The following is a 23,124-nucleotide window of genomic DNA, read 5'->3' as shown; positions in this document are numbered from 1 at the left end:
CTGCTGCAACAACCATACGCCCATGGTGTTGATCCACGGTGCACAAGTAACAGACAGGGATTGGTAAGAATTATAAAATACAATGACAAAATACCATAAAGATCAATGTATCAAAATAAACTACAAAATACTTGTATTTTGAAATGTATTTAAAATGTCTCCTAAATGAGCAAAATGTATATGTGAAAAAAAAACACATACCTAAATGAACTGGAAAGCACACTGTGTATAACTATTGGCCTTGTTTCTGGGTCGGAGCAGAGTAATACTCTGCATGCTTTACAATAGTTCATTTAGCAGACACTCTTGTCACACCATAGTGCCACCAGACTTCTGATACCAATGCAGGGTGAAAGGGAGCCACAAAATTGTGAACCAATATAAAAAAAATGGTATAGAAAAGTATTTTGAAAATGCAAATTACAGCTCTCAAAAGTATCTTGTTACAAAATACATAGGAGTCCCAGTGCAATACAAATGACTAAATACTCAGAAGTTATTAAAATATATATTTCAAATACACATAATAGAAATACTGCCCTTCTCTGGTAATATATGCTGTGGTGATCCCATTGACAGTACATTTCAAGTACTTTATTGTGATTAGGGCAGATTTTCATCTTCATTTGACCGGCGTCGACTAGGGTAGGCCTATCCTTCATCAAGGCGGGAACTGGGCGGCAGGTAGCTTAGTGGTTAAGAGCGTTGTGCCAGTAACCGAAAGGTCGCAGGTTCTAATCCCCGAGCCCACTAGGTGAAAAATCTGTCGATGTGCCCTTGAGCAAGGCACTTAACCCTAATTGCTCCTGTAAGTTGCTCTGGATAAGAGCGTCTGCTAAATGACCAATTATTATTATTTATTATTATTATCAAGGCGGGAACTTGATGTTGACCGGCGTCGACTAGGGTAGGCCTATCCTTCATCAAGGCGGGAACTTGATGTTGACCGGCGTCGACTTGGGTAGGCCTATCCTTCATCAAGGCGGGAACTTGATGTTGACCGGCGTCGACTAGGGTAGGCCTATCCTTCATCAAGGCGGGAAATTGATGGTGAGGCTTGAGATGAGTATCACAAAACGAGCACACAAAAGTTAGGCAGGACTTGACAGCTTTTTGTTTCTTATCGAAGCAGAAATCACATTCCTCGTCGCCAGGTCTAGCATAACAGTCGACTTGAGAAGTCAAGACCTGGAGAGCTGTCATTTAGTTTCTCCATAACCCCCACCATCATACACATTTTCTTCAGCACAGGCCTTGGGGTGAATGTCTCTGCACTGCGGGCAGCTGTAGATGTGACCGGTGTAGATTGCCTTTGCATTGTGTTTTCATCGGTTTACAACAGAGTTGGTGTTGATATTTTATTCTGATAAAGAAACCAACAATATTCATAAATGAAATGTTGTGCTGTCCTTATGCACCAACTCCTCTCTTCCACATGGATACAGTAGACTGGGTGCAAATAAGAATAACAATCGTCTCGTTTGATAATGATACAATATAATGCAATGTACAGTGTAGCCTATGGGCCTTGGCTAGCCAACGTTCATAAATGACAGCCAAGCGTTACTTACAGTTAGTCAGTCCCTCCAGGATTCCGCGATTCTGCGATCGCATAATTAATGCAAAATCAACCAATCAGCGCATATTATGCGAGAGCTCGCAATTTTGACCAATCCCCACACTTTTAGCGCATTAAAGGGTCCAATCAAAAGCGGGATCGTAATTTTGACCAATTACTGCACTGTTACCGTGGAAAATGTCCCAATCCAACCACACGTCAACAATGTTTTTTCCCACTGGCCTGTCAGCGTATTCACGTGCGAAGATAATGGCTGATTGTTGATGGCTGACAGGCAGGACAATGAACAGAAATCAATCTCATTTGCTAACTAAAATAACAGCTAAAGACTGTGCGAAACAATTTCCAAATGTTTTACATGAAAGTGGGGGAAAATTGTTTTGCACTCCATGCAACGTTGTGCTGGAACACGAGAAAGTCGACAATCAACAGTCACTTCGAATCAGCAAAGCATATGAGATTGTCAGAACAGTTCCCACAGCAGCGGCAGATCACCATGACTGAAGTGGTAGCCAGGTAGACTGGCAAGCGCTGGAAGAATCATGGTGAGTGGCGTTTTACTCAAACTTTTACTCCGCTAACCCTGGCTTTAGTAGGGTGGTCGGCACTCCGCTAACCTTGGCTTTAGTAGGGTGGTCGGCACTCCGCTAACCTTGGCTTTAGTAGGGTGGTCGGCACTCCGCTGACCTTGGCTTTAGTAGGGTGGTCGGCACTCCGCTGACCTTGGCTTTAGTAGGGTGGTCGGCACTCCGCTGACCTTGGCTTTAGTAGGGTGGTCGGCACTCCGCTGACCTTGGCTTTAGTAGGGTGGTCGGCACTCCGCTGACCTTGGCTTTAGTAGGGTGGTCGGCACTCCGCTGACCTTGGCTTTAGTAGGGTGGTCGGCACTCCGCTAACCTTGGCTTTAGTAGGGTGGTCGGCACTCCGCTAACCTTGGCTTTAGTAGGGTGGTCGGCACTCCGCTGACCTTGGCTTTAGTAGGGTGGTCGGCACTCCGCTGACCTTGGCTTTAGTAGGGTGGTCGGCACTCCGCTGACCTTGGCTTTAGTAGGGTGGTCGGCACTCCGCTGACCTTGGCTTTAGTAGGGTGGTCGGCACTCCGCTAACCCTGGCTTTAGTAGGGTGGTCGGCACTCCGCTAACCTTGGCTTTAGTAGGGTGGTCGGCACTCCGCTGACCTTGGCTTTAGTAGGGTGGTCGGCACTCCGCTGACCTTGGCTTTAGTAGGGTGGTCGGCACTCCGCTGACCTTGGCTTTAGTAGGGTGGTCGGCACTCCGCTGACCTTGGCTTTAGTAGGGTGGTCGGCACTCCGCTAACCTTGGCTTTAGTAGGGTGGTCGGCACTCCGCTGACCTTGGCTTTAGTAGGGTGGTCGGCACTCCGCTAACCTTGGCTTTAGTAGGGTGGTCGGCACTCCGCTGACCTTGGCTTTAGTAGGGTGGTCGGCACTCCGCTAACCTTGGCTTTAGTAGGGTGGTCGGCACTCCGCTGACCTTGGCTTTAGTAGGGTGGTCGGCACTCCGCTAACCTTGGCTTTAGTAGGGTGGTCGGCACTCCGCTGACCTTGGCTTTAGTAGGGTGGTCGGCACTCCGCTGACCTTGGCTTTAGTAGGGTGGTCGGCACTCCGCTAACCTTGGCTTTAGTAGGGTGGTCGGCACTCCGCTAACCTTGGCTTTAGTAGGGTGGTCGGCACTCCGCTAACCTTGGCTTTAGTAGGGTGGTCGGCACTCCGCTAACCTTGGCTTTAGTAGGGTGGTCGGCACTCCGCTGACCTTGGCTTTAGTAGGGTGGTCGGCACTCCGCTGACCTTGGCTTTAGTAGGGTGGTCGGCACTCCGCTAACCTTGGCTTTAGTAGGGTGGTCGGCACTCCGCTAACCTTGGCTTTAGTAGGGTGGTCGGCACTCCGCTAACCTTGGCTTTAGTAGGGTGGTCGGCACTCCGCTAACCTTGGCTTTAGTAGGGTGGTCGGCACTCCGCTAACCTTGGCTTTAGTAGGGTGGTCGGCACTCCGCTAACCTTGGCTTTAGTAGGGTGGTCGGCACTCCGCTAACCTTGGCTTTAGTAGGGTGGTCGGCACTCCGCTAACCTTGGCTTTAGTAGGGTGGTCGGCACTCCGCTGACCTTGGCTTTAGTAGGGTGGTCGGCACTCCGCTAACCTTGGCTTTAGTAGGGTGGTCGGCACTCCGCTAACCTTGGCTTTAGTAGGGTGGTCGGCACTCCGCTAACCTTGGCTTTAGTAGGGTGGTCGGCACTCCGCTGACCTTGGCTTTAGTAGGGTGGTCGGCACTCCGCTAACCTTGGCTTTAGTAGGGTGGTCGGCACTCCGCTGACCTTGGCTTTAGTAGGGTGGTCGGCACTCCGCTAACCTTGGCTTTAGTAGGGTGGTCGGCACTCCGCTGACCTTGGCTTTAGTAGGGTGGTCGGCACTCCGCTAACCTTGGCTTTAGTAGGGTGGTCGGCACTCCGCTAACCTTGGCTTTAGTAGGGTGGTCGGCACTCCGCTGACCTTGGCTTTAGTAGGGTGGTCGGCACTCCGCTAACCTTGGCTTTAGTAGGGTGGTCGGCACTCCGCTGACCTTGGCTTTAGTAGGGTGGTCGGCACTCCGCTAACCTTGGCTTTAGTAGGGTGGTCGGCACTCCGCTGACCTTGGCTTTAGTAGGGTGGTCGGCACTCCGCTGACCTTGGCTTTAGTAGGGTGGTCGGCACTCCGCTAACCTTGGCTTTAGTAGGGTGGTCGGCACTCCGCTAACCTTGGCTTTAGTAGGGTGGTCGGCACTCCGCTGACCTTGGCTTTAGTAGGGTGGTCGGCACTCCGCTAACCTTGGCTTTAGTAGGGTGGTCGGCACTCCGCTGACCTTGGCTTTAGTAGGGTGGTCGGCACTCCGCTAACCTTGGCTTTAGTAGGGTGGTCGGCACTCCGCTAACCTTGGCTTTAGTAGGGTGGTCGGCACTCCGCTGACCTTGGCTTTAGTAGGGTGGTCGGCACTCCGCTGACCTTGGCTTTAGTAGGGTGGTCGGCACTCCGCTGACCTTGGCTTTAGTAGGGTGGTCGGCACTCCGCTGACCTTGGCTTTAGTAGGGTGGTCGGCACTCCGCTAACCTTGGCTTTAGTAGGGTGGTCGGCACTCCGCTGACCTTGGCTTTAGTAGGGTGGTCGGCACTCCGCTAACCTTGGCTTTAGTAGGGTGGTCGGCACTCCGCTGACCTTGGCTTTAGTAGGGTGGTCGGCACTCCGCTGACCTTGGCTTTAGTAGGGTGGTCGGCACTCCGCTAACCTTGGCTTTAGTAGGGTGGTCGGCACTCCGCTAACCTTGGCTTTAGTAGGGTGGTCGGCACTCCGCTAACCTTGGCTTTAGTAGGGTGGTCGGCACTCCGCTAACCTTGGCTTTAGTAGGGTGGTCGGCACTCCGCTGACCTTGGCTTTAGTAGGGTGGTCGGCACTCCGCTGACCTTGGCTTTAGTAGGGTGGTCGGCACTCCGCTAACCTTGGCTTTAGTAGGGTGGTCGGCACTCCGCTAACCTTGGCTTTAGTAGGGTGGTCGGCACTCCGCTAACCTTGGCTTTAGTAGGGTGGTCGGCACTCCGCTAACCTTGGCTTTAGTAGGGTGGTCGGCACTCCGCTAACCTTGGCTTTAGTAGGGTGGTCGGCACTCTGCTCTCCCCAGCCTGTCTATGGAGAGCGCTGCTCAAAGCACTGAGTGCAATTTGTCAGCTTTGCCTTTTTAAACTCCCTGTAAAACTTAATACGGATCACGAAAGCACAATCTTTCTGGATTTTTGTTGTTGAAATGATAATACTGTTTTAAAAGTACATATCAACCACAATACTCGATTTTTACGTTTATCTCCCTTACGACCCTTTCAGAAAAAATCACAATCAAGTATTTTGAAGACAACTTATGCGAAAGAAATGTCGATCCTCAAACTGAAAGCTATTGATCAGCTTTGAATCTATTTTTTTTTTTTTTTGAGAGAGATAGTGGGAATGGGAGGTGCATCTCGTGTTGTCAGCAAGCCCCAAGCCTGATGGAGAGGTGTGTGTGTGAGTGGATTATGACACACAGATATATATTTTATCTAATTAATTGGCGCAATTGTTATTTTTCAGATTTGTGAAGATTGGGTACGCACTTGCACAGCAGTCAACATTCCCCTTTCTGAAGGAGAAAGTCATCAATGGAGGAAAAGTACTTGGGAGATGTCTACCTGAAGGTGAAGGAAGAACTCAAGCAACATCTTGCAGGGAAGCCAGTGGCAGTCATCTTTGATGAAACTCCAGATGTTGAAGGAAGATGTGTACTAAACATCCTCATCGCGCCACTTGAAAAGGATCCCTCGGGGAGAAATATTGCCTACCTCGCAGAGACAGTGTTTCTGGAGCAGTGCAACCATTCAACAGTTTCCATGGTGGTGGTGAAATGTCTACAAAACGATTAGTTACCGGAGTGTAACTCCAGTTCTATGAGTGGAGCAGAGCCCCATAGGGGAGCTCTGCTCCTATTGGTTTACCCTCTGCCCTAAGGCAGCAACAGCCTGAGACAAAATTATGCACACACCTGCAGCCAATAGGAGTACAGGTGTCCCTATAAGAGGGGACGCTTCCCCTCAATCAGCCTCCCGAGATATTTATCTTCAGCGAGACTAGAGAGGGTCGGCAGGGCCTTAAGTCCTATGGGGCTCCGCTCCACTCATAGAACTGGAGTTACACTCCGGTAACTATCGTTCTATATATCGTGGAGCTCCGCCCCATAGGGGAGCTCTGCTCCTATTGGTTTAAGGCAGAGCGTAACGCTCCAAAATGTACTCCCTGCCGAGCCCAACACTTCCCATCGACATGAAAAGGTCAGGACTAGCAATGGCTGCGACCAAGTCCCGCAGTACTGTAACCACTGTATACAATACATGAAGTCACAATATATCGGTCCAAATCCGCCCCACCTAGTCCAATGGCAACACCAATGTCTAGTGGGCAGATCACCAGAATACGGGCCATACTAATCTGTACTAGCAGATAGATGGTACCTCAATATCCTGTTACAATAATACCGACCACTAATGGAATGACACAAAGTGTCACTCTACATTGTGTATACGGTAGCCCGCCCCACTCAATCAGTGGAACCCCAAAGATTAGTGGGCAGATCCCAGAACATGATTCATACTAATCTGAACAAGCAGATAGATGACGTCACATTCCGTCAAAATTGTCATGACCGGTCTAATAGTACCGTAACCAAGGTTACTACTATTATCCCTCATCATTCCGCCTCAACCCAGTTATTCACTGGTGGGCAGATCAATACATGCCTTCTACTGTACTGAACATGTCAGTCAGGAGTCATGCTATAATATGTCCTTCTATCAGAAGCGGACCTGAAAGAGACCTGTCTCTTCTGTCCTGCATACCTCTCTCCTAGCTCAAGTCCTCCCCTCAGCCACGCTGAGTACAGACTGAGCCAAAGAGCTAGAAGACATATCCAAGAGATAGAACCGGATAAATGGAGACGGTGACGACCACGACGCCGCTGCACAGATATCCTCTACCCCTGTTCGTCTGAAAAGGGCAGTAGAAGCTGCTACTCCACGAGTGGATTGGGCTCTTATACCCTGAGGCAATTGTCGCCCCGCTGCCTCATAAGCTGTCTCAATGCCTTCACAAAGCCAATGAGACAGACGCTGTTTTGAAAGTGGTCTACCTAGTGCAGCCGCACCATGACACACAAACAGCTGAGGCGATGACCTAATCGCTGCTGTGCGCTTAACGTAACACGCCAAAGCGCGTACTGGGCACAGGCGATGGAGCCTTTCCTCACTCCTCTCCCTATGAGGAGGGGGAGAAAAAGCCTACAGCTCCACGGTCTGTGATCTATATGAACTCCTAATAACCTTCGGCACAAATGCCGGGTTAGGACGTAACACCGCTCTGCTCAGATCGGCATTAATGGCAAGGGAGTCGGGTCTCGTTGAAAGAGCACACAAATCACTAACACGCTTAGCAGTAGTCAAAGCGAGCAACAGTGCCATCTTCATAGACAGCATCTTGAGGGGTATTTGATTCAATGGCTCGAACGGCGACTCACAGAGCGCTTCGAGTACCAAAGCCAAATCCCACTGAGGAAGCGTGGCTCTAGGCATTGACCTAAGCCGCCGCGTTCCTAATAAGAAACGTTTCACTAGAGGGTGGCTGAAGACAGTGTCTCTGCCAAACCCCTCGTGACAAGCTGAAATCGCCGCTGCAAACACCTTAATGGTGGCGGGCGATCGCTGCTTATCAAACAGACCTTATCAACCTGACAGTTCATGGGGTCTACATTCTCTGTGACACACCATTGTGCCAAAACTTTCCATTTACTGGCATACACCCTGGAAGTGGAACTAGCACGTGAACCCTGTATGGTCCTGATTACAGAATCAGATAACCCACGGCGCTCTAGCCTGTCCCTCTCAGGAGCCAAGCCTTCAGTGGTTGGCCGATTATGGGCAATCGCCCTGTCGAGCCTCCCGCCTGAGACGATGCGTCCCGTCGATGTGGAATTGGCCAAGGTGGTGCAATCAACATCTGACTCATCTCCGCAAACCATGGAGCCCTTGGGCGATCGGGGGCTACCAATATTATTGACAGCCCGCTTGATCTCACCCTGGCTAACAGTGGGAGAATGCAGGACAGCGGAGGGAATGCATACAGAAGAACTCTCGGCCACGGATGGTGCGCGAACGCGTCCCTTCCCAGTGGCGGTTCGTCCTGTTCCCTCAGAGAGAACCATAGAAGACAATGCGCATTCACGCGTGACGCGAATAAGTCCACCTCGGCTCTCCCGAACTGTTCCCAAATCTGGAGAACAATGTCCGGGTGCAGACGCCACTCGTCGTCTCGAGGACCCCCTCGAGACATGAGGTCTGCTCCTACGTTCAAGTAGCCTGGAATGTGTGCTGCTCTCAACGAGCGAAGGTGCTCGTGAGCCCACAGCCACAATTCCTCCGCCGACCGGTGGAGTGCAGGAGACCTGACTCCTCCCTGGCGATTTATATGGGCTACTGTGGTCCGGTTGTCTGACCAGACCAGCACATCGCGACCCCGAAGGGTAGACGCGAAATGGGTCAGAACCAGTCAAACCGTTTCCAACTCCAAGAGGTTGATGTGGCGACTCGAAGGAGGCCACACCCCTCTTATCGCTTGGGTCTGACATGTCCCTCCCCATCCCGTCAGAGAGGCATCTGTAAACACTGGAATGTAGGAGGACACTTTGCCTATCGGGACTCCGTGCGTGAGAACGCGCGGATCTCTCCAATAGTTCAGATCTGCACTGAGTGAGAGGGGAACCACCACCAACCGATGATGTTGACGCACTGGGTCTAGTCTTAGTTGGGCGAACCATCGCTGCATCCTGCGCATGTGCAGGAGTCCCAGCGGGACCACGACGTGGGCTGACGACATGAGACCCAAGAGTGACATGACATACAGCGCCGTTACCGTGTGATTCGGACGAAACCTTCTCAGGGCTAGCAACAGGGCTACCCTTCGAGGGTCCGAAATTCGAGCCCTCATCATCACAGTGTCTAGCTGTATCCCCAGGTAGACCACCTGATGACTGGGCAAGGGCACGCTCTTTTTCCAATTCACAGCGAACCCCAGACGCGTGAGATGAATCACTGTCTGTGTCGTGTGAGTGAATGCCAGCTCTGCTGACGGGGCGAGAACCAGTAGGTCGTCTAGGTAGGCTAGTAGCCTTATTCCCTGACGACGCAGCGGTTTCAATGCAGCCTCCACACACTTGGAAAACGTGCGAGGTGCCAGGGCGTACCCAAATGGCATCCTCGTGTATTCGTACGCCACCCCTTGAAAGGCGAATCGCAGAGACTTTCTGTGACGCGGCTGCACCGGAACATGAAAGTACGCGTTCTTCAGGTCTATGCTTGTACAAAAGTCTCCTTTCTGGACACATTCCAGCAGACGTTTTGTCATGAGCATTCGGAAGGGCCGTTTGGTTACGCTCTCGTTGAGAATGCGTAAGTTCAATATCGGCCTCATTCCCCCCGTCTTTTTGGGCACCAGGAAGTAGGGCGAATATAGCCCTTTGCTCCTGGGGAACTACTGTGACCGCCGCCTTCGCTAAAGGTTCTGTGATCTCTGACACCAGAGCGGCCACTTTTTCTGGCGTTTTCATCACCGTCTCCACCACTCCCCTGAATGGGGGTGGGGTCCGATGGAATTGGATGGCATAACCCTTCTGCAGCGTCTGGTCTAGCCAGCGTGAGAGGGTACAGAAGCTGTGGTACGTTCAGTAGGAATTACCTGTATTCCTCGATGGCCCTTGCCGCCGCTGTTCCCTAGCACTGAGGTGGCGGAACAGCCCAAGGCGGGCCTCCCCTGAAAGGGAGAGGAAACATCAGCGCATTCTGAGAGAATCGGGGGCACCAATACGTTAGTTACACCCGTAACTCTAGTATTCCGGCCCTCCGTGAACGCAGCACGGGTCTGAACTGCACTGACTGAGGCGTTAGCCTGAGACAGAGCGCCCTCCCCGGATAGCGGTTGCGTCATCATGCCGTTATCTGGCTGAGACTGTTGCCTGCTATGTGAGACACTCACTACAGCACTCCTAGGAGTCTGTGACGTGAGGTCTCTATTAGGTACCACAAGGCGGTGCCTTGATAACTTTTTTACACTCGCCTCCTGTGTGTGCTCAGCTGCGCACCCCTGGTGGGCTGAGCTACACTCAGAGTGGTGAATATCAGCGCGTTCTGTGAGAAACGGGGGCGCCGATACGTTGGTTACATCCGTAACTGTAGTATTCCGGCCCTCCGTGAACACAGCACGGGTCTGAACTGCGCTGACCGAGGCGTTAGCCTGAGACAGGGCGTCATCCCCGAATAGCGGTTGCGTCATCATGCCATTGCCTGGCTGAGACTGCAGCCTGCTATGTGTGAGACCTTCACTACAGTACTCCTAAGAGTCTGTGGTGTGAGATCTTTATGAGGTAAGCTAAGGCTGCGCCTTGCTACCTTTCTCCTCCTCACCTCCTGTGTGCGCTCAGCTACGCACCTTAGGTGGGCTGAGCTACACTCAGAGTGGTGGGGGAGAGACATAGGGCGTGAAGTACTCTGAACGTTCTCAGACGTGTTATGGAAAAAGGGCTCTCTTGTGACAATGTCAATGGGAGCCAACTCTTTATTAAACACATCAAAACAAACAGTCTCCTCCATACCCTGAACAGAAGGGTGGGGGGGAATAGTGGGCTCAGTCGTACCACGCGCCGAGCCAGCTCCCATTCTCTCCCCCTCGTCCCGTCATTGACATCGCCTCGTATGCGCCCCCTTAGGGTGCTTCCAGGTCGACGTCGTGATCACCTCCCTTGCCGGTGGAATTGTCGTCGCCACGGTTGCTGTTGTGGGGGCGGGGCCCACTTGCCTGCTGCTCGCGGCTGACGTCTGACGCCTGGCACGCCGCCTCGCTGTAGATCCTACTCTACTGGGGGCGTTGGAGGTAGACGGCTTCTGTGGCGTGTGGCTAGACTTCCCTGCTCATGGCAGGTGTCTTGCCAGCTGTTTCTTTTCCACGTCCAACTTTGCAAAATGCTCCGTCGCCTCTTTGACGGCGACTCCGAGGAGACCGTCGTCAGAGAGGGGGGGCGTTGAGCAGTGACGCTTTGTCGGTCTCCTTCATGGCCGTCAAAGACAGCCAGAGGTGTCGCTCCGTGACCACCGAAGTGGCCATGGACCTCCCCGCACATACAGCCGACGCCTGAGTTTGGTGAAGAATAGTGCCAGATATTCTAGACGCCTCTTCCACCTCCTCACTCGTGAGCTCAGTTCTACCCGTTGTTAAACAGGACAGAGAGGCCGCGAGGAAGGCAATATTGTTAGCTGCTGCTATAGCTTGGGCTCCCAACGTGAAGGACTTCTCTGCCAGCTGCGCTGTGAGTCTGTCCTTTTGTGTTGGCAAAGTGGCTTTTTTGGAGGAGGGCCAGGGACTCGAACCCGGCACTAGATACGCCGCCATGGCGCTCTCGAGCCTGGGGATTCCCTTGGCAGCCATCTCCCTTCCTTCCACTCTAGTGAATGGGCAGTACGCTTTAGCTGACGAACGCGCCGCTAAAGGTGCCTCCCATGAGCCCTCAACGAATTTGCTGAGAGAGGGCATGGCTGGAACCAATGGCTCAGCCGCCCTTCTCGGCCGAGAATAGGGTCCGCCCTCCATCATATCCACTTCCGCAGCGGGGGGAATGGGGGGCAGCGCTATCTCTAGTCGTTTGGCAGCCCGCTCAATGAGCCCAGGAAAGTCTGAGCGCAGAGAGGCCGCTGCGAAGGACAGGGCTACTGATCTCTCAGAGCCTGTGTTGTCATCGCCCAGGGAGCTACAAGACCTCTCACTCTCCACTGGAAAGGGGGTCTTGAAAGTCTGGGTCAGAGGGACGGATTGTTCCAGTGGAATATCCATCTCTTCCCCATTCTCCCTGTCATCCTCAGTCGGCGCCCTCAGATGATGCCTCAGAGGCTGAGGCTAGCACTGAGAGCACATCCGCCAAGGGGATATCCTCCCTAAAAAACGCCCAGCGCCGCTTCCTCTCCTTTAAAGAAAGGAGGGCGCAGCTGGTGCAATTAGGGGGATTGCTGATGCCCTCCTTGGCGTGCTGTGAGCCCAAACACACTAAACATAAGTCGTGGGAGTCCACAGCCGTCATGGAGGAGCATTGGCATTGAGCTCTGAAAATAGCTTTTGGGGGTGGAAAATCTCCTGGTGTGCTCATTCTAGGACAGGGTTCTTCAATTCCGGTCCTGGAGGGCCGAAACACCTCTGTTTTTCATCCTCTCCTTCTAATCAGGGGCTAATTCAGACCTGGGACACCAGGTGAGTGCAATTAATGACCCAGGTAGAAATAAAAAACAGAAGTGTTTTGGCCCTCCAGGACCGGAATTGAAGAAACTGTCCTTGAACATGGCTACAGTGGATTTGTGTATTTTCGGTGCTGACTCCGCAGGTTATTATCATAGCAACTATGCCTGGCAACAAATGGAACGGATTGGCTGAAATGGAGTCTGGACCACACTCAGTCCTTTGCTCTGGTTGGCCAACAGAAGAAGTGGAGGCTTTCTGTCAGAGTATTTGAAGAAGAACTTAGAACAATGGATCAGTTAACTGAGTGCCCTGCGTGGTATTTCAGTGGACCCGTATATACGAACCTTCATACTTATCATACATACATTTTGCATATAATAAATTAAGCTTGGATTGAAGATCTCTTGATTCTTATTCCAATACAAGATTTGAATTACGCAATTTCTAACACAACAACAAAAGGAATGTACAGTAATATCAGGCATGGGAACTATTCAGATTTTGTGTAAATAGACGACATGAAATTCAACACATTACATAGACACTGTTTTGATTCTTCATTCCAGCAGTGTGTAACACAGCTCATGCAGTAACTGAGGTAGGCACTGGATCCCTCATGAGGTCCAAACCGATTGGACAGCTGAACTGGTCCTGTCCCACCGATATACTTGCCAATGCCTCCGCCATTTCCCCACCACACATACCACAGACTGAAGGGCGGTTCTTAAAGGGTAATTCCGCCACTTTTCAGATTCATTATCTCCAGCACCAAACCAGTGTCTACATGTGTGAAAACAGCGTGTTTCTATGATCGTTAAGGTTCTAAAAAATGCTTATCTGTGACATCAGAGGGAAGGATAGACATTTTTCAAAACCTGCAAAAAGTTTCTTTTAAACGTTATATTTTTTTCTACAAAACATAGAAATGCGCTGTTTTCACATATGTAAACACTGGTAATGTGCTAGAGATAATGAAAATCTGGTTAAAGTGGTGAAATTGCCATGTTAAGTTTTCAGGTGATGTGATTTCTGGGTGAGAATCTCGCCCCTCGTGGCCAAATAGACTCGCCTGCAGCTGCACACAACAGAACACTTTTTGCAATGCAAATTAGTTTTCTATTGGACAGTCAGGTAGGCCCTCTCCATTTAGTTCTGTTTGGTTCCTAGTGTAGTATTCATTACGCCGACTCTGTTGCAATACGTAAAACGGAACAAAACGGTGCGGGACCTACCTGAATTTGTCCAAAAGAAACTCTTGTTTTGCTGTTTGCTTCTGTTTGGTTGTTAAACGGTAAACGGTTTCGATAATGAATACACACCAGGTGAATGCAATTGTCATGCCTTTTCAGTCAATATATAAACAAGGTAGGCCTATAAAACAATCTCATTTGAGTGCGACCCAGTTGTTTTAAAAATGAAGTTAGGCATCTTTATTTTTGTCAAGTATTTTACATGCTTTTTCCACAAATGAACAACCATTAACACTGACAATTATTATATTTTGAGGATTATACACTACCTGTCAAATGTTTTAGAACACCTACTCAGTTTCTTTATTTTTACTATTTTATACATTTTAGAATAATAGGGAATACATCAAAACTATGAAATAACACATATGGAATCATGTAGTAACCAAAAAAGTCTTAAACAAATCAAAATATATTTGAGATTCTTCAAATAGTCACCCTTTGCCTTGATGACAGCTTTTCACACTCTTGGCATTCTCTCAACCAGCTTCATGAGGTAGTCACCTGGAATGCATTTCAATTAACAGGTGTGCCTTCTTAAAAGTTAATTTGTGGAATTTATTTCCTTCTTAATGCGTTTGAGCCAATCAGTTGTGTTGTGACAAGGTAGTGGGGGGGGGATACAGAAGATAGCCCTATTTGGTAAAAGACCAAGTCCATATTATGGCAAGAAAGAGCTCAAATAAGCAAAGAGAAACGACAGTCCCATCATTACTTTAAGACATGAAGGTCAGTCAATACGGAACATTTCAAGAACTTTGAACGTTTCTTCAAGTGCAGTCGCAAAAACCACCAAGCGCTATGATGAAACTTAACTGGCTCTCATGAGCCCCGCCACAGGAATGGAAGACCCAGAGTTACCTCTGCTGCAGAGGACACATTCATTAGAGTTACCAGCCTCAGAAATTGCAGCCCAAATAAATGCTTCACAGAGTTCAAGTAACAGACACATCTCAACATCAACTGTTCAGAGGAGACCGTGTGAATCAGGCCTTCATGGTCGAAATGCTGCAAAGAAACCACTACTAAAGGACACCAATAAGAAGAAGAGACTTGGTTGGGCCAAGAAACACGAGCAATGGACATTAGACCAGTGGATATTTGTCCTTTGGTCTGGAGTCCAAATTGGAGATTTTTGGTTCCAACCGCCGTGTCTTTATGAGACACGTGCGGGTGAACGGATGATCTCAGCATGTGTATTTCCCACCGTAAAGCATGGAGGTGGTGGTGTTATGGTGCTTTGCTGGTGACACTGATTTATTTAGAATTCAAGGCACACTAAACCAGCATGGCTACCACAGCATTTTGCAGTGAAACGCCATCCCATCTGGTTTGGGCTTAGTGGGCCTATCATTTGTTTTTCAATAGGACAATGACCCAACACACCTCCAGGCTGTGTAAGGGCTATTTCACCAAGAAGGAGAGGGATGGAGTGCTGCATCAGATGACCTGGCCTCCACAATCCCCCGACCTCAACCCAATTGAGATGGTTTGGGATGAGTCGGACCACAGAGTGAAGGAAAAGCAGCCAACAAGTGCTCAGCATATGTGGGAACTCCTTCAAGACTGTTGGAAAAGCAATCTAGGTGAAGCTGGTTGAGAGAATGCCAAGAGTGTGCAAAGCTGTCATCAAGGCAAGGATGGCTATTTGAAGAATCTCAAATATATTTTGTTTTGTTTAAGACTTTTTTGGTTACTACATGATTCCATGTGTTATTTCATTGTTTTGATGTCTTCACTATTATTCTACAATGTAGAAAATAGTAAAAATAAAGAAAACCCCTTTATAAAATGCCTTCACGGTCACACTAAATCATGGTGGTGTATAATTTGTATATTCTCTATTAACCAAGTGTCAACAGCATTCAATCCATTCCTCTACTCTCACAATGGCAACTTTGAGTACTTTTCTCCCAGTCTCCACAGAAGAGATGGATGGATTGCTGGAGGTTTTCCAGTGTAAATTACTGTGGTGTTCGAGATGGTCTAATGAGTCACCAGCTTATAATATTGTAATGCCAATCTTGAAAATAACAGGCTACAGAAAGATTACTTTAACACACAAGATGCGATGTGCCCTCAAGCAAGGCACTTAACCCTAATTGCTTCTGTAAGTTGCTCTGGATAAGAGCGTCTGCTAAATTACTAAAATGTAAATATAACAGCAATATGAGGGCTGCCGTTATGATGAAAAATTTCATGAATATGAGAACGTTTAACGTATACATTAATATTTGGTCGAAGCTCACCAAATCAATTTCAATATGTCATATATAATAGCATCAAACAGACATGAATCAAATGAGAAATATGCCATTGATAAAGTCTGTGAATCCCAAATTAACATTTAAGCACAATAAACTGTAATCCACTAGTCTTAGCAAGACAAAGCTTTATCCCATTGATGACAGAATTGCAGAAATAGATCCCTTATGGTGTCCAATAACTTTTTTCCTTCAGTCTGTTTGCCATTGAAAAGTGAAAGTCTGTTTTTTTGTTTTTATATCAGCAAGAGGTTATTCTAAAATGACATAGATAACCATTACACGTATACGAAGGATAAAAAATATGCAAGTTCCCTTTGCATCATGAGCTGCCCATCAGTGACCTGCAAAGAAAAAAGACAAATGACATGTTGTTAGATGGGTTGTAGTCATGAACATTTCCATGACTTTTATGGTGCATCAATAATCAATGTTACATCAGGTTGGGGATTTCAGCCACTGGTCTTACTCAACTGTTGAGCATAATATTGATACACTGTACTACATTTCCACATGATGTTTGAATTTACATGATCACCTTCCTAGGTAATGAATACCATTTCTGATGTGCCGAAGTGGGCATTTCCTTTCATGAAAATGCTCTCTTCAGTAGTGGCAGAATCAAGAAGTTGATACACAGAAACTTAAGTGACCAAACCAAGTACAGGGGTTCCAGTGTCATGTCCTGTATGACAATGTAATCATATACATTTTTACATTTGAATCATTTAGCAGATGCTCTTATCCAAACTTACAGTAGTGAGTGCATACATTTTAATACTTTTTTCATACTGGTTCCCCATGGGAATCGAACCCATAACCCTGGCGCTTGCCACGCTCTAACAACTGAGCTACACAGGAATCAACATTTTGAGCACTCCTAAGACATGACTTTCTATGCGAAAACAATGAGGCATGGGATGGGATCCCACACCACTAGTCCATATAGGGTACTACCTGTGGAAGGACACTGCTAGACCATCTCATACTGGTTGTTGGTGATGTATCGAGACAAGCAGCAGGACAAGAAAACCCCAATGAGCTAGGCAGAAAGTTAAACAGAGTTTCAATTAGGATGTGAACAAAAAAATTGACAAAAAGGTTACATCTAGCATTTTCTTGATGATTGCACAACATTTCAAGATCCATGTTACTGGTAATAACATTATTGTATCTTTTTTCCCCCATAGGGATTATGCCTACTGTAAGCAGCCTGTCAATTGATGTACCTGGAAGAATGCAATTCCAAAAGATATCCCTGCAATGATTCCCAGGTTAGACTCCATCAAAATGGTCACCAGTGAGAAGCAGCCCTAAAACATGTTAAGCAGAAGGAAAATAAACTTTTTAATATGGTTCCTTAAGGTTATAGCTGTTCATTACGCCTACTGATTGGCAAACACTTGATCTAAAATACTTACAAACTATGACTCAAAGCAGGGTCTGAACTTAGCTAACCAGAGACAGAAAGCTCTGACATAATTCTGTGTGATATAATTGATAATGATATGCGGCAGTGCTCTCACCGTGTCATACACCACGTCACGAGCCTTGTCAAGGTCCTTGAGGTTCTCGACAGAGCAGACCGAATTCTCTTTGCAACAGCTGACAGGGATGCCATTGTCTTTGAAGTACTTTGTCGTGTTCCAGTCCTTGTAACTATCCACTCCACAGCAGTGCAACTGCACAAAACACAAATTTACTAATTATCAAGAGGAAATAACAATGTTGACTTCTAATTCCTAATTCTATGGTTGACTTAGCCAAATGGGCAAATCAAATAATGTTAAAAGGTGGTTCTATTGTACATCAATAAGTTATTTAATAATGTAAAATAAAGACCATAACCTAATACAATCGTATACCAACAAGATCTATGCAACTCAACAACAAAAAAAGATGGCAGGTCGTGACCATCTGTACTGTAGAAGTTATTTATAGCAACACTTCTGCAGGGTCTCTGATAAAATGATGTTAAAAGCCACTTCTATAAACAGAATGTTTTGTGGTCTTTGCAAAGGAACCAGATAGAATGAGGCTACGCATTGAATAACATAATACCACTTACAGTCCTCTGGATGGTGTCAACTGCAGAGCTTTTGGAGTCTGTGGTATTGTAGTTTGTCACAGCGTCTTTATAGGCATCACCTAATACAGCCTTTATCTGCAATAAACAAAAGGAATTGGGTTTGATTTGTGGCCAACTGAATCCTATAGTAATGGCAAGTGTATTGCAAGTCACCTCATAAAGTACCCACACATTGATGTATACTCCCATATAGTTTATTGCAACATTTCGACCAGAAGGTCTTCGTAGTCCTTCTAGTCAGAAACATTGCAATAATCTATATGGGAGTATACCTCAGCGCACACAGGTTTTTGTATCCCAGCACCTGGTAAATTGTTGGATGTGGAAGCACTTCTCATTAAAAATATCTCACCTCATGTCTGAATAAGAAGCCAGAGATGCCAGCCACAAACTCGGCTAAGAACACCAGAATCAGGAACATGGCATACTGAGAGGGGAACAAAACAAACTCATCAATTTACATTCAAGCAAAGACTAGAAACATTTGAGGAAAATGTGCAAATACAAAATGTAACCCTTCACAGTGCAACTGACCAGTTTTAGCATCCATGGGCTACCGCGGCATGTAGCGAAGCAACCAAACAGGCCAAAAATTACGATGATGGCGCCAGTCCCGATGAGGACAAATGGCGCATTGGTGCTATTGTCAGAGGCCAGCTGGAAATAAGCTTCCAGGCTCACTTTCCCCCATACTCCAACAGCCAGAAGGATAACCCCTGTAAACTGAAAGAAAGCGCAGACATTCAGCTGGTCCTTTGTAGCTCAGTTGGTAGAGCATGGCTCTTATAACAAAATGGTAGTGGGTTCAATTCCTGGGACCACCCATATGTAAAATGTATGCACGCATGACTAAGTGGCTTTGGATAAAAGCATCTGCTAAATGGCATATATGATAGAGTGCACACACAATACCCCATAATGACAAAGCAAAAACAGGTTTAGAAATTTTTACAAACGTATTAAAATTGTACAACTGTAATATCACATTTACATAAGCATTCAGACCCTTTACTTTGTTGAAGCACCTTTGGCAGCGATTACAGCCTCAAGACTTCTTGGGTATGACGCTACAAGCTTGGCACACCTGTATTTGGGGAGTTTCTCCCATTCTTCTCTGCAGATCCTCTCAAGCTCTGTCAGGTTGGATGGGGAGCGTCGCTGCACAGCTATTTTCAGGTCTCTCCAGAGATGTTAGATCTGGTTCAAGTCTGGGCTCTGGCTGGGCCACTCAAGGACATTCGGAGACTTGTCTCGAAGCCACTCCTGCGTTGTCTTGGCTGTGTGCTTAGTGTCGTTGTCCTGTTGGAAGGTGAACCTGAGGTCTTGAGCACTCTGGAGCAGATTTTCATCAAGGATCTCTCTGTACTTTGCTCCGTTCATCTTTCCCTCGATCCTGACTAGTCTCAGAGTCCCTGCCGCTGAAAAACATCCCCACAGCATGATGCTGCCACCACCATGCTTCACCATAGTGATGGTGCCGGATGTCCTCCAGATGTGTCGCTTGGCATTCAGGCCAGAGTTCAATCTTGGTTTCATCAGACCCCAGAATCTTGTTTCTCATGGTCTGAGAGTCCTTTAGGTGCCTTTTAGCAAACTCCAAGCGGGCAGTCATGTGCCTTTTACTGAGGAGTGGCTTCTGTCTGGCCACTCTACCATAAATGTCTGATTGGTGGAGTGCTGCAGAGATGGTTGTCCTTCTAGAAGGTTCTCCCATCTCCACAAAGGAACTCTGGAGCTCTGTCAGAGTGACCATCGGGTTCTTGGTCACCTCCCTGACCAAGGCCCTTCTCCCCCGATTGCTCAGTTTGGCCAGGCGGCCAGCTCTAGGAAGAGTCTTGGTGGTTCCAAACTTCTTCCATTTAAGAATGATGGAGGCCATGGGCCTCCTGAGTGGTGCAGCGGTCTAAGGCGTCACTACAGACCCGGGGGGGCTTTACTTGGCTCATCGCGCTCTAGCGATTCCCTGTGGCGGGCCGGGCACCTGCAGGCTGACCTCAGTCGTCAGTTGAACGGTCTTTCCTCCGACACATTGGTGCGGCTGGCTTCCGGGTTAAGCGGGCGGGTGTTAAGAAGCATGGTATGGCGGGTCACGTTTCGGAGGACGCATGACTCGACCTTTGCCTCCCGAGCCCACTGGGGAGTTGCAGTGATGAAACAAGATCGAAATTACGGAGAAAAAGGGGGTAAGAAAAAAAATGGTGGAGGCCACTGTGTTCTTGGGGACCTTCAATGCTGCAGAAATGTTTTGGTACCCTTCCCCAGATCTGTGCCTCGACACAATCCTGTCTCGGAGCTCTACGGACAATTCCTTCGACCTCATGGCTTAGTTTTTGCTCTGACATGCCCCGTTAACTGTGGCACCGTATATAGACAGGTGTGTGCCTTTCCAAATCATGTCCAATCAATTGAATTTACCACAGGTGGACTCCAATCAAGTTGTAGAAACATCTCAAGAATGATCAATGGAAACAGGATGCACCTGAGCTCAATTTTGAGTCTCATAGCAAAGGGTCTGAATACTTATGTAAATAAGGTACTTCTGTTTTTGTAACTTTTAATACATTTGCTAAAAATTCTAAAAACCTGTTTTTGCTTTGTCATTATGGGGTATTGTGTGTGGCTTGATGAGGGGAAAAAATAATTTAATCAATTTTAGAATAAGGCTGTAACGTAACAAAATGTGGAAAAATGGAAGGGGTCTGAATACTTTCCGAATGCACTCTCAGGTCCCTAAGGGGATGTTTAAGAGGTTTGGCCTAGTTCTTTGACACAAACTCAAGACTTAAGGTGCAAAAACAGCCCTCCTAATTATACACCTTGAGCACCTAACAATTTTATTCAGCTCAGTGTGACTGTTGTCGGGAGTCTTTACAAAGCTGAAAAAGCTTTGAGGTTGGTATAAGTGGCCTACAACTGATTTTTCTCACATGGAAGGCAAAGTCAACATGGAACTTAAACATCTCCCCCACAACCAATTGCCCAACGTCTCACATCAGTGAGCTCAGCATCTTCCCTTGTAAATGTATTGCCCTTCTGTCTACCAGAGTCATTCGTCACAGAGTGCTGTCATCAGTCCATCGGGCCATGAATGATACACATCACCTTCTATATAGCAAGATAGATAAATGTGTTATCATGAACTTTGAACCCAGAAAAAAAGCCACGTTCGATTAATGGCGTAGACAGAATAATGGAAACTGAAGAAACAGCATTGAGAAATCAAATTTTCACTAGATTTATCAAGAAAGCTGTTAGAAAAATAAAAGCTGGCTAACGGTCTTTAATGTCAACTTGGCAAAAACAAAGAAAAAGATGTTCACCTAAAAGTACAGTTAAATAGATGTTTATGCTCATAATAATTATTTAGGAAGAATGCCTGAGGTTGTTTCTCAGTCAACAACCATTTCGAAAAGCTGTTTACAACATCTGCCAATTTGCCTAAGAATGTCAGCTCAAGCCCTAGCCCAAGATGTACTCTAAAGGAGCCTGCTGTTACTCCTTAAGGTCCAAGGCCCTTACATGTTATTTTCAGAGGTAGACTGGCTCTAGCAGCCAAAACAGCCAAATACTCCATCTGAACGTGAATCGATTCTCAATTGCGATAAGGTTCTAGAAACATAAAGCCCTTTACTTTCATATCACCTCAAAATAATTTCGCAAATGCAAAATATAAACGTAGTGTTGACAATTTTATCCGACTTCATCACAGTTGCTGCTGAGAGTATTTTTCAGGTGATGACACGTTTCTGGTGGCTTTCTTCCATTACACAGATGTTCGGCTCATGCTAGATACAGTAGCTAATTAGCACAGGTGGTCCCTCTGTCTTCTGTAAACGGGAGTTGTAACATGGAGATATGGCCATGTGGGAACACTAACCTTTAACCTATAAATGTGTGTTTCAATTTAACGTTTTTTTTTCTTGAAAATGATTTCTTGCGGATATGAAAGATAAGGTCTATATGCTTCCCAAACCGTACCGCAAGCGACACGTGTTAATGTTCAGACCGAGCGTCTGGGCTCTCAACAAAACTCCCCCGGACAGAAGACGCCTTCCTCCAACGTATGTGTAATGTAATGGAACTGAGAGTCATGATCAAGGGCTACACGAGCCCTAGCTGGGTGGAAAAACACAGTTACATGAGCCCCGCAATCAACGTCAACAATCCAAATGTAACCTCTGCTCGCGGGCTGCAATACTCAACAGAAAAATATCGCCTTGTTTGTCGCTCTCGGAGGAAAGCTTATTGCAACATAATAACTAACTGTGGTAGCGGCACAACTTTTACAGACAGCGTTTGCAAATTAATAATGTGAATTAGTTCGAGGCGTCGGTAATATAAAAAAATGTGATTATTTTATACCAGTGTTGTCGTGCTATATCACGGGGAAATTATTTTTGATGAGATGTTCTATTTTAAAATCATTAGAGTCCTTTCTGTCAGCCGTAGCCTAACGTTATTCCTTTGTAAATGCCAAATGGTTGGATATGTTGCCTGTTGGCATCGCCGCTAACTTAGCCCATTGTTACGGTAGCTTGCTTGCATCCGTTAGTTACATGTAAATACTTACCCAAAATATGAGACTGTAAGAAATAAGAAAGGTCTTGAGACATGTAATCACAGGCTTCGTTTGAAGCCTTCTTGATGGGGGAGACATGATGTCTATTTCGCAGAACTTGTCAGTCAAAAAGTATCGTTGTTGCAAAGAGAAAAAAAACTTCCAAAGCGCCCTGCTGGAAAACTTTTCTCGACAAAAACAGAATCCAAGGAGAAGGGAAGTGTCGTCACTGATCCAGATTCACTTGCCCGTGAGGAAAAATAAAATTGAAAAATATTTCACTTTTATTGATGATTTTCTACAATAGAATAGAATAACTTTATTATTCTCAGAGGAAACTTCAGTTAAATCGGATAAGGCGTATGACAGTAGGCCTAACACATGACTGATACAAATGCCATACAATATATTATTAGTCACAAAAATTACATTTTCATAAAACATTCCTACTGGTGCCGGTTGGCTAAAACACTACTAGTGTATCTAGTGGTTTCATGAGGTAAAGACCAGAGTTAGCGCCCTGATTGCAGTACTGAATATTGCTG

The 23,124-nt window shown here is 47.1% G+C and overlaps 1 protein-coding gene across 1 annotated transcript; it reads right to left on the bottom strand.

The window, feature by feature from the left end:
- Window positions 1-13,821: 13,821 nt before the first annotated feature.
- Window positions 13,822-22,790, bottom strand: LOC311107908 (tetraspanin-7-like). The gene is made up of 8 exons (XM_084150509.1): window positions 22,592-22,790; window positions 18,556-18,744; window positions 18,374-18,448; window positions 18,001-18,096; window positions 17,459-17,614; window positions 17,162-17,245; window positions 16,890-16,974; window positions 13,822-16,276 (listed from the first exon to the last, which is right to left on the bottom strand). The coding sequence occupies exons 1-7, from the start codon at window positions 22,676-22,678 to the stop codon at window positions 16,906-16,908; spliced, it is 756 nt and encodes a 251-aa protein (XP_084006635.1). The 5' UTR covers window positions 22,679-22,790; the 3' UTR covers window positions 13,822-16,276; window positions 16,890-16,905.
- Between the last annotated feature and the right edge of the window lie 334 nt (window positions 22,791-23,124).

The sequence above is a fragment of the Coregonus lavaretus genome (genome assembly GCF_964263955.1).
Source record: "Coregonus lavaretus genome assembly, chromosome: 32".
NCBI classification, from domain to species: Eukaryota; Metazoa; Chordata; class Actinopteri; order Salmoniformes; family Salmonidae; genus Coregonus; species Coregonus lavaretus.
Note: the sequence above shows the minus strand (reverse complement) of the source record. Positions and strands in the feature narration are given on the sequence as shown.

Excerpts from the sequence above, each read along its gene's own strand:
- LOC311107908 (XM_084150509.1), bottom strand. The coding sequence starts at position 22,678 with ATGTCTCCCCCATCAAGAAGGCTTCAAACGAAGCCTGTGATTACATGT. Across the intron at positions 18,449-18,555 it reads GCCCATGGATGCTAAAACTG|TATGCCATGTTCCTGATTCT; the intron begins GTCAGTTGCACT and ends TTCCCCTCTCAG. Across the intron at positions 17,246-17,458 it reads GTGACGTGGTGTATGACACG|GGCTGCTTCTCACTGGTGAC; the intron begins GTGAGAGCACTG and ends AACATGTTTTAG.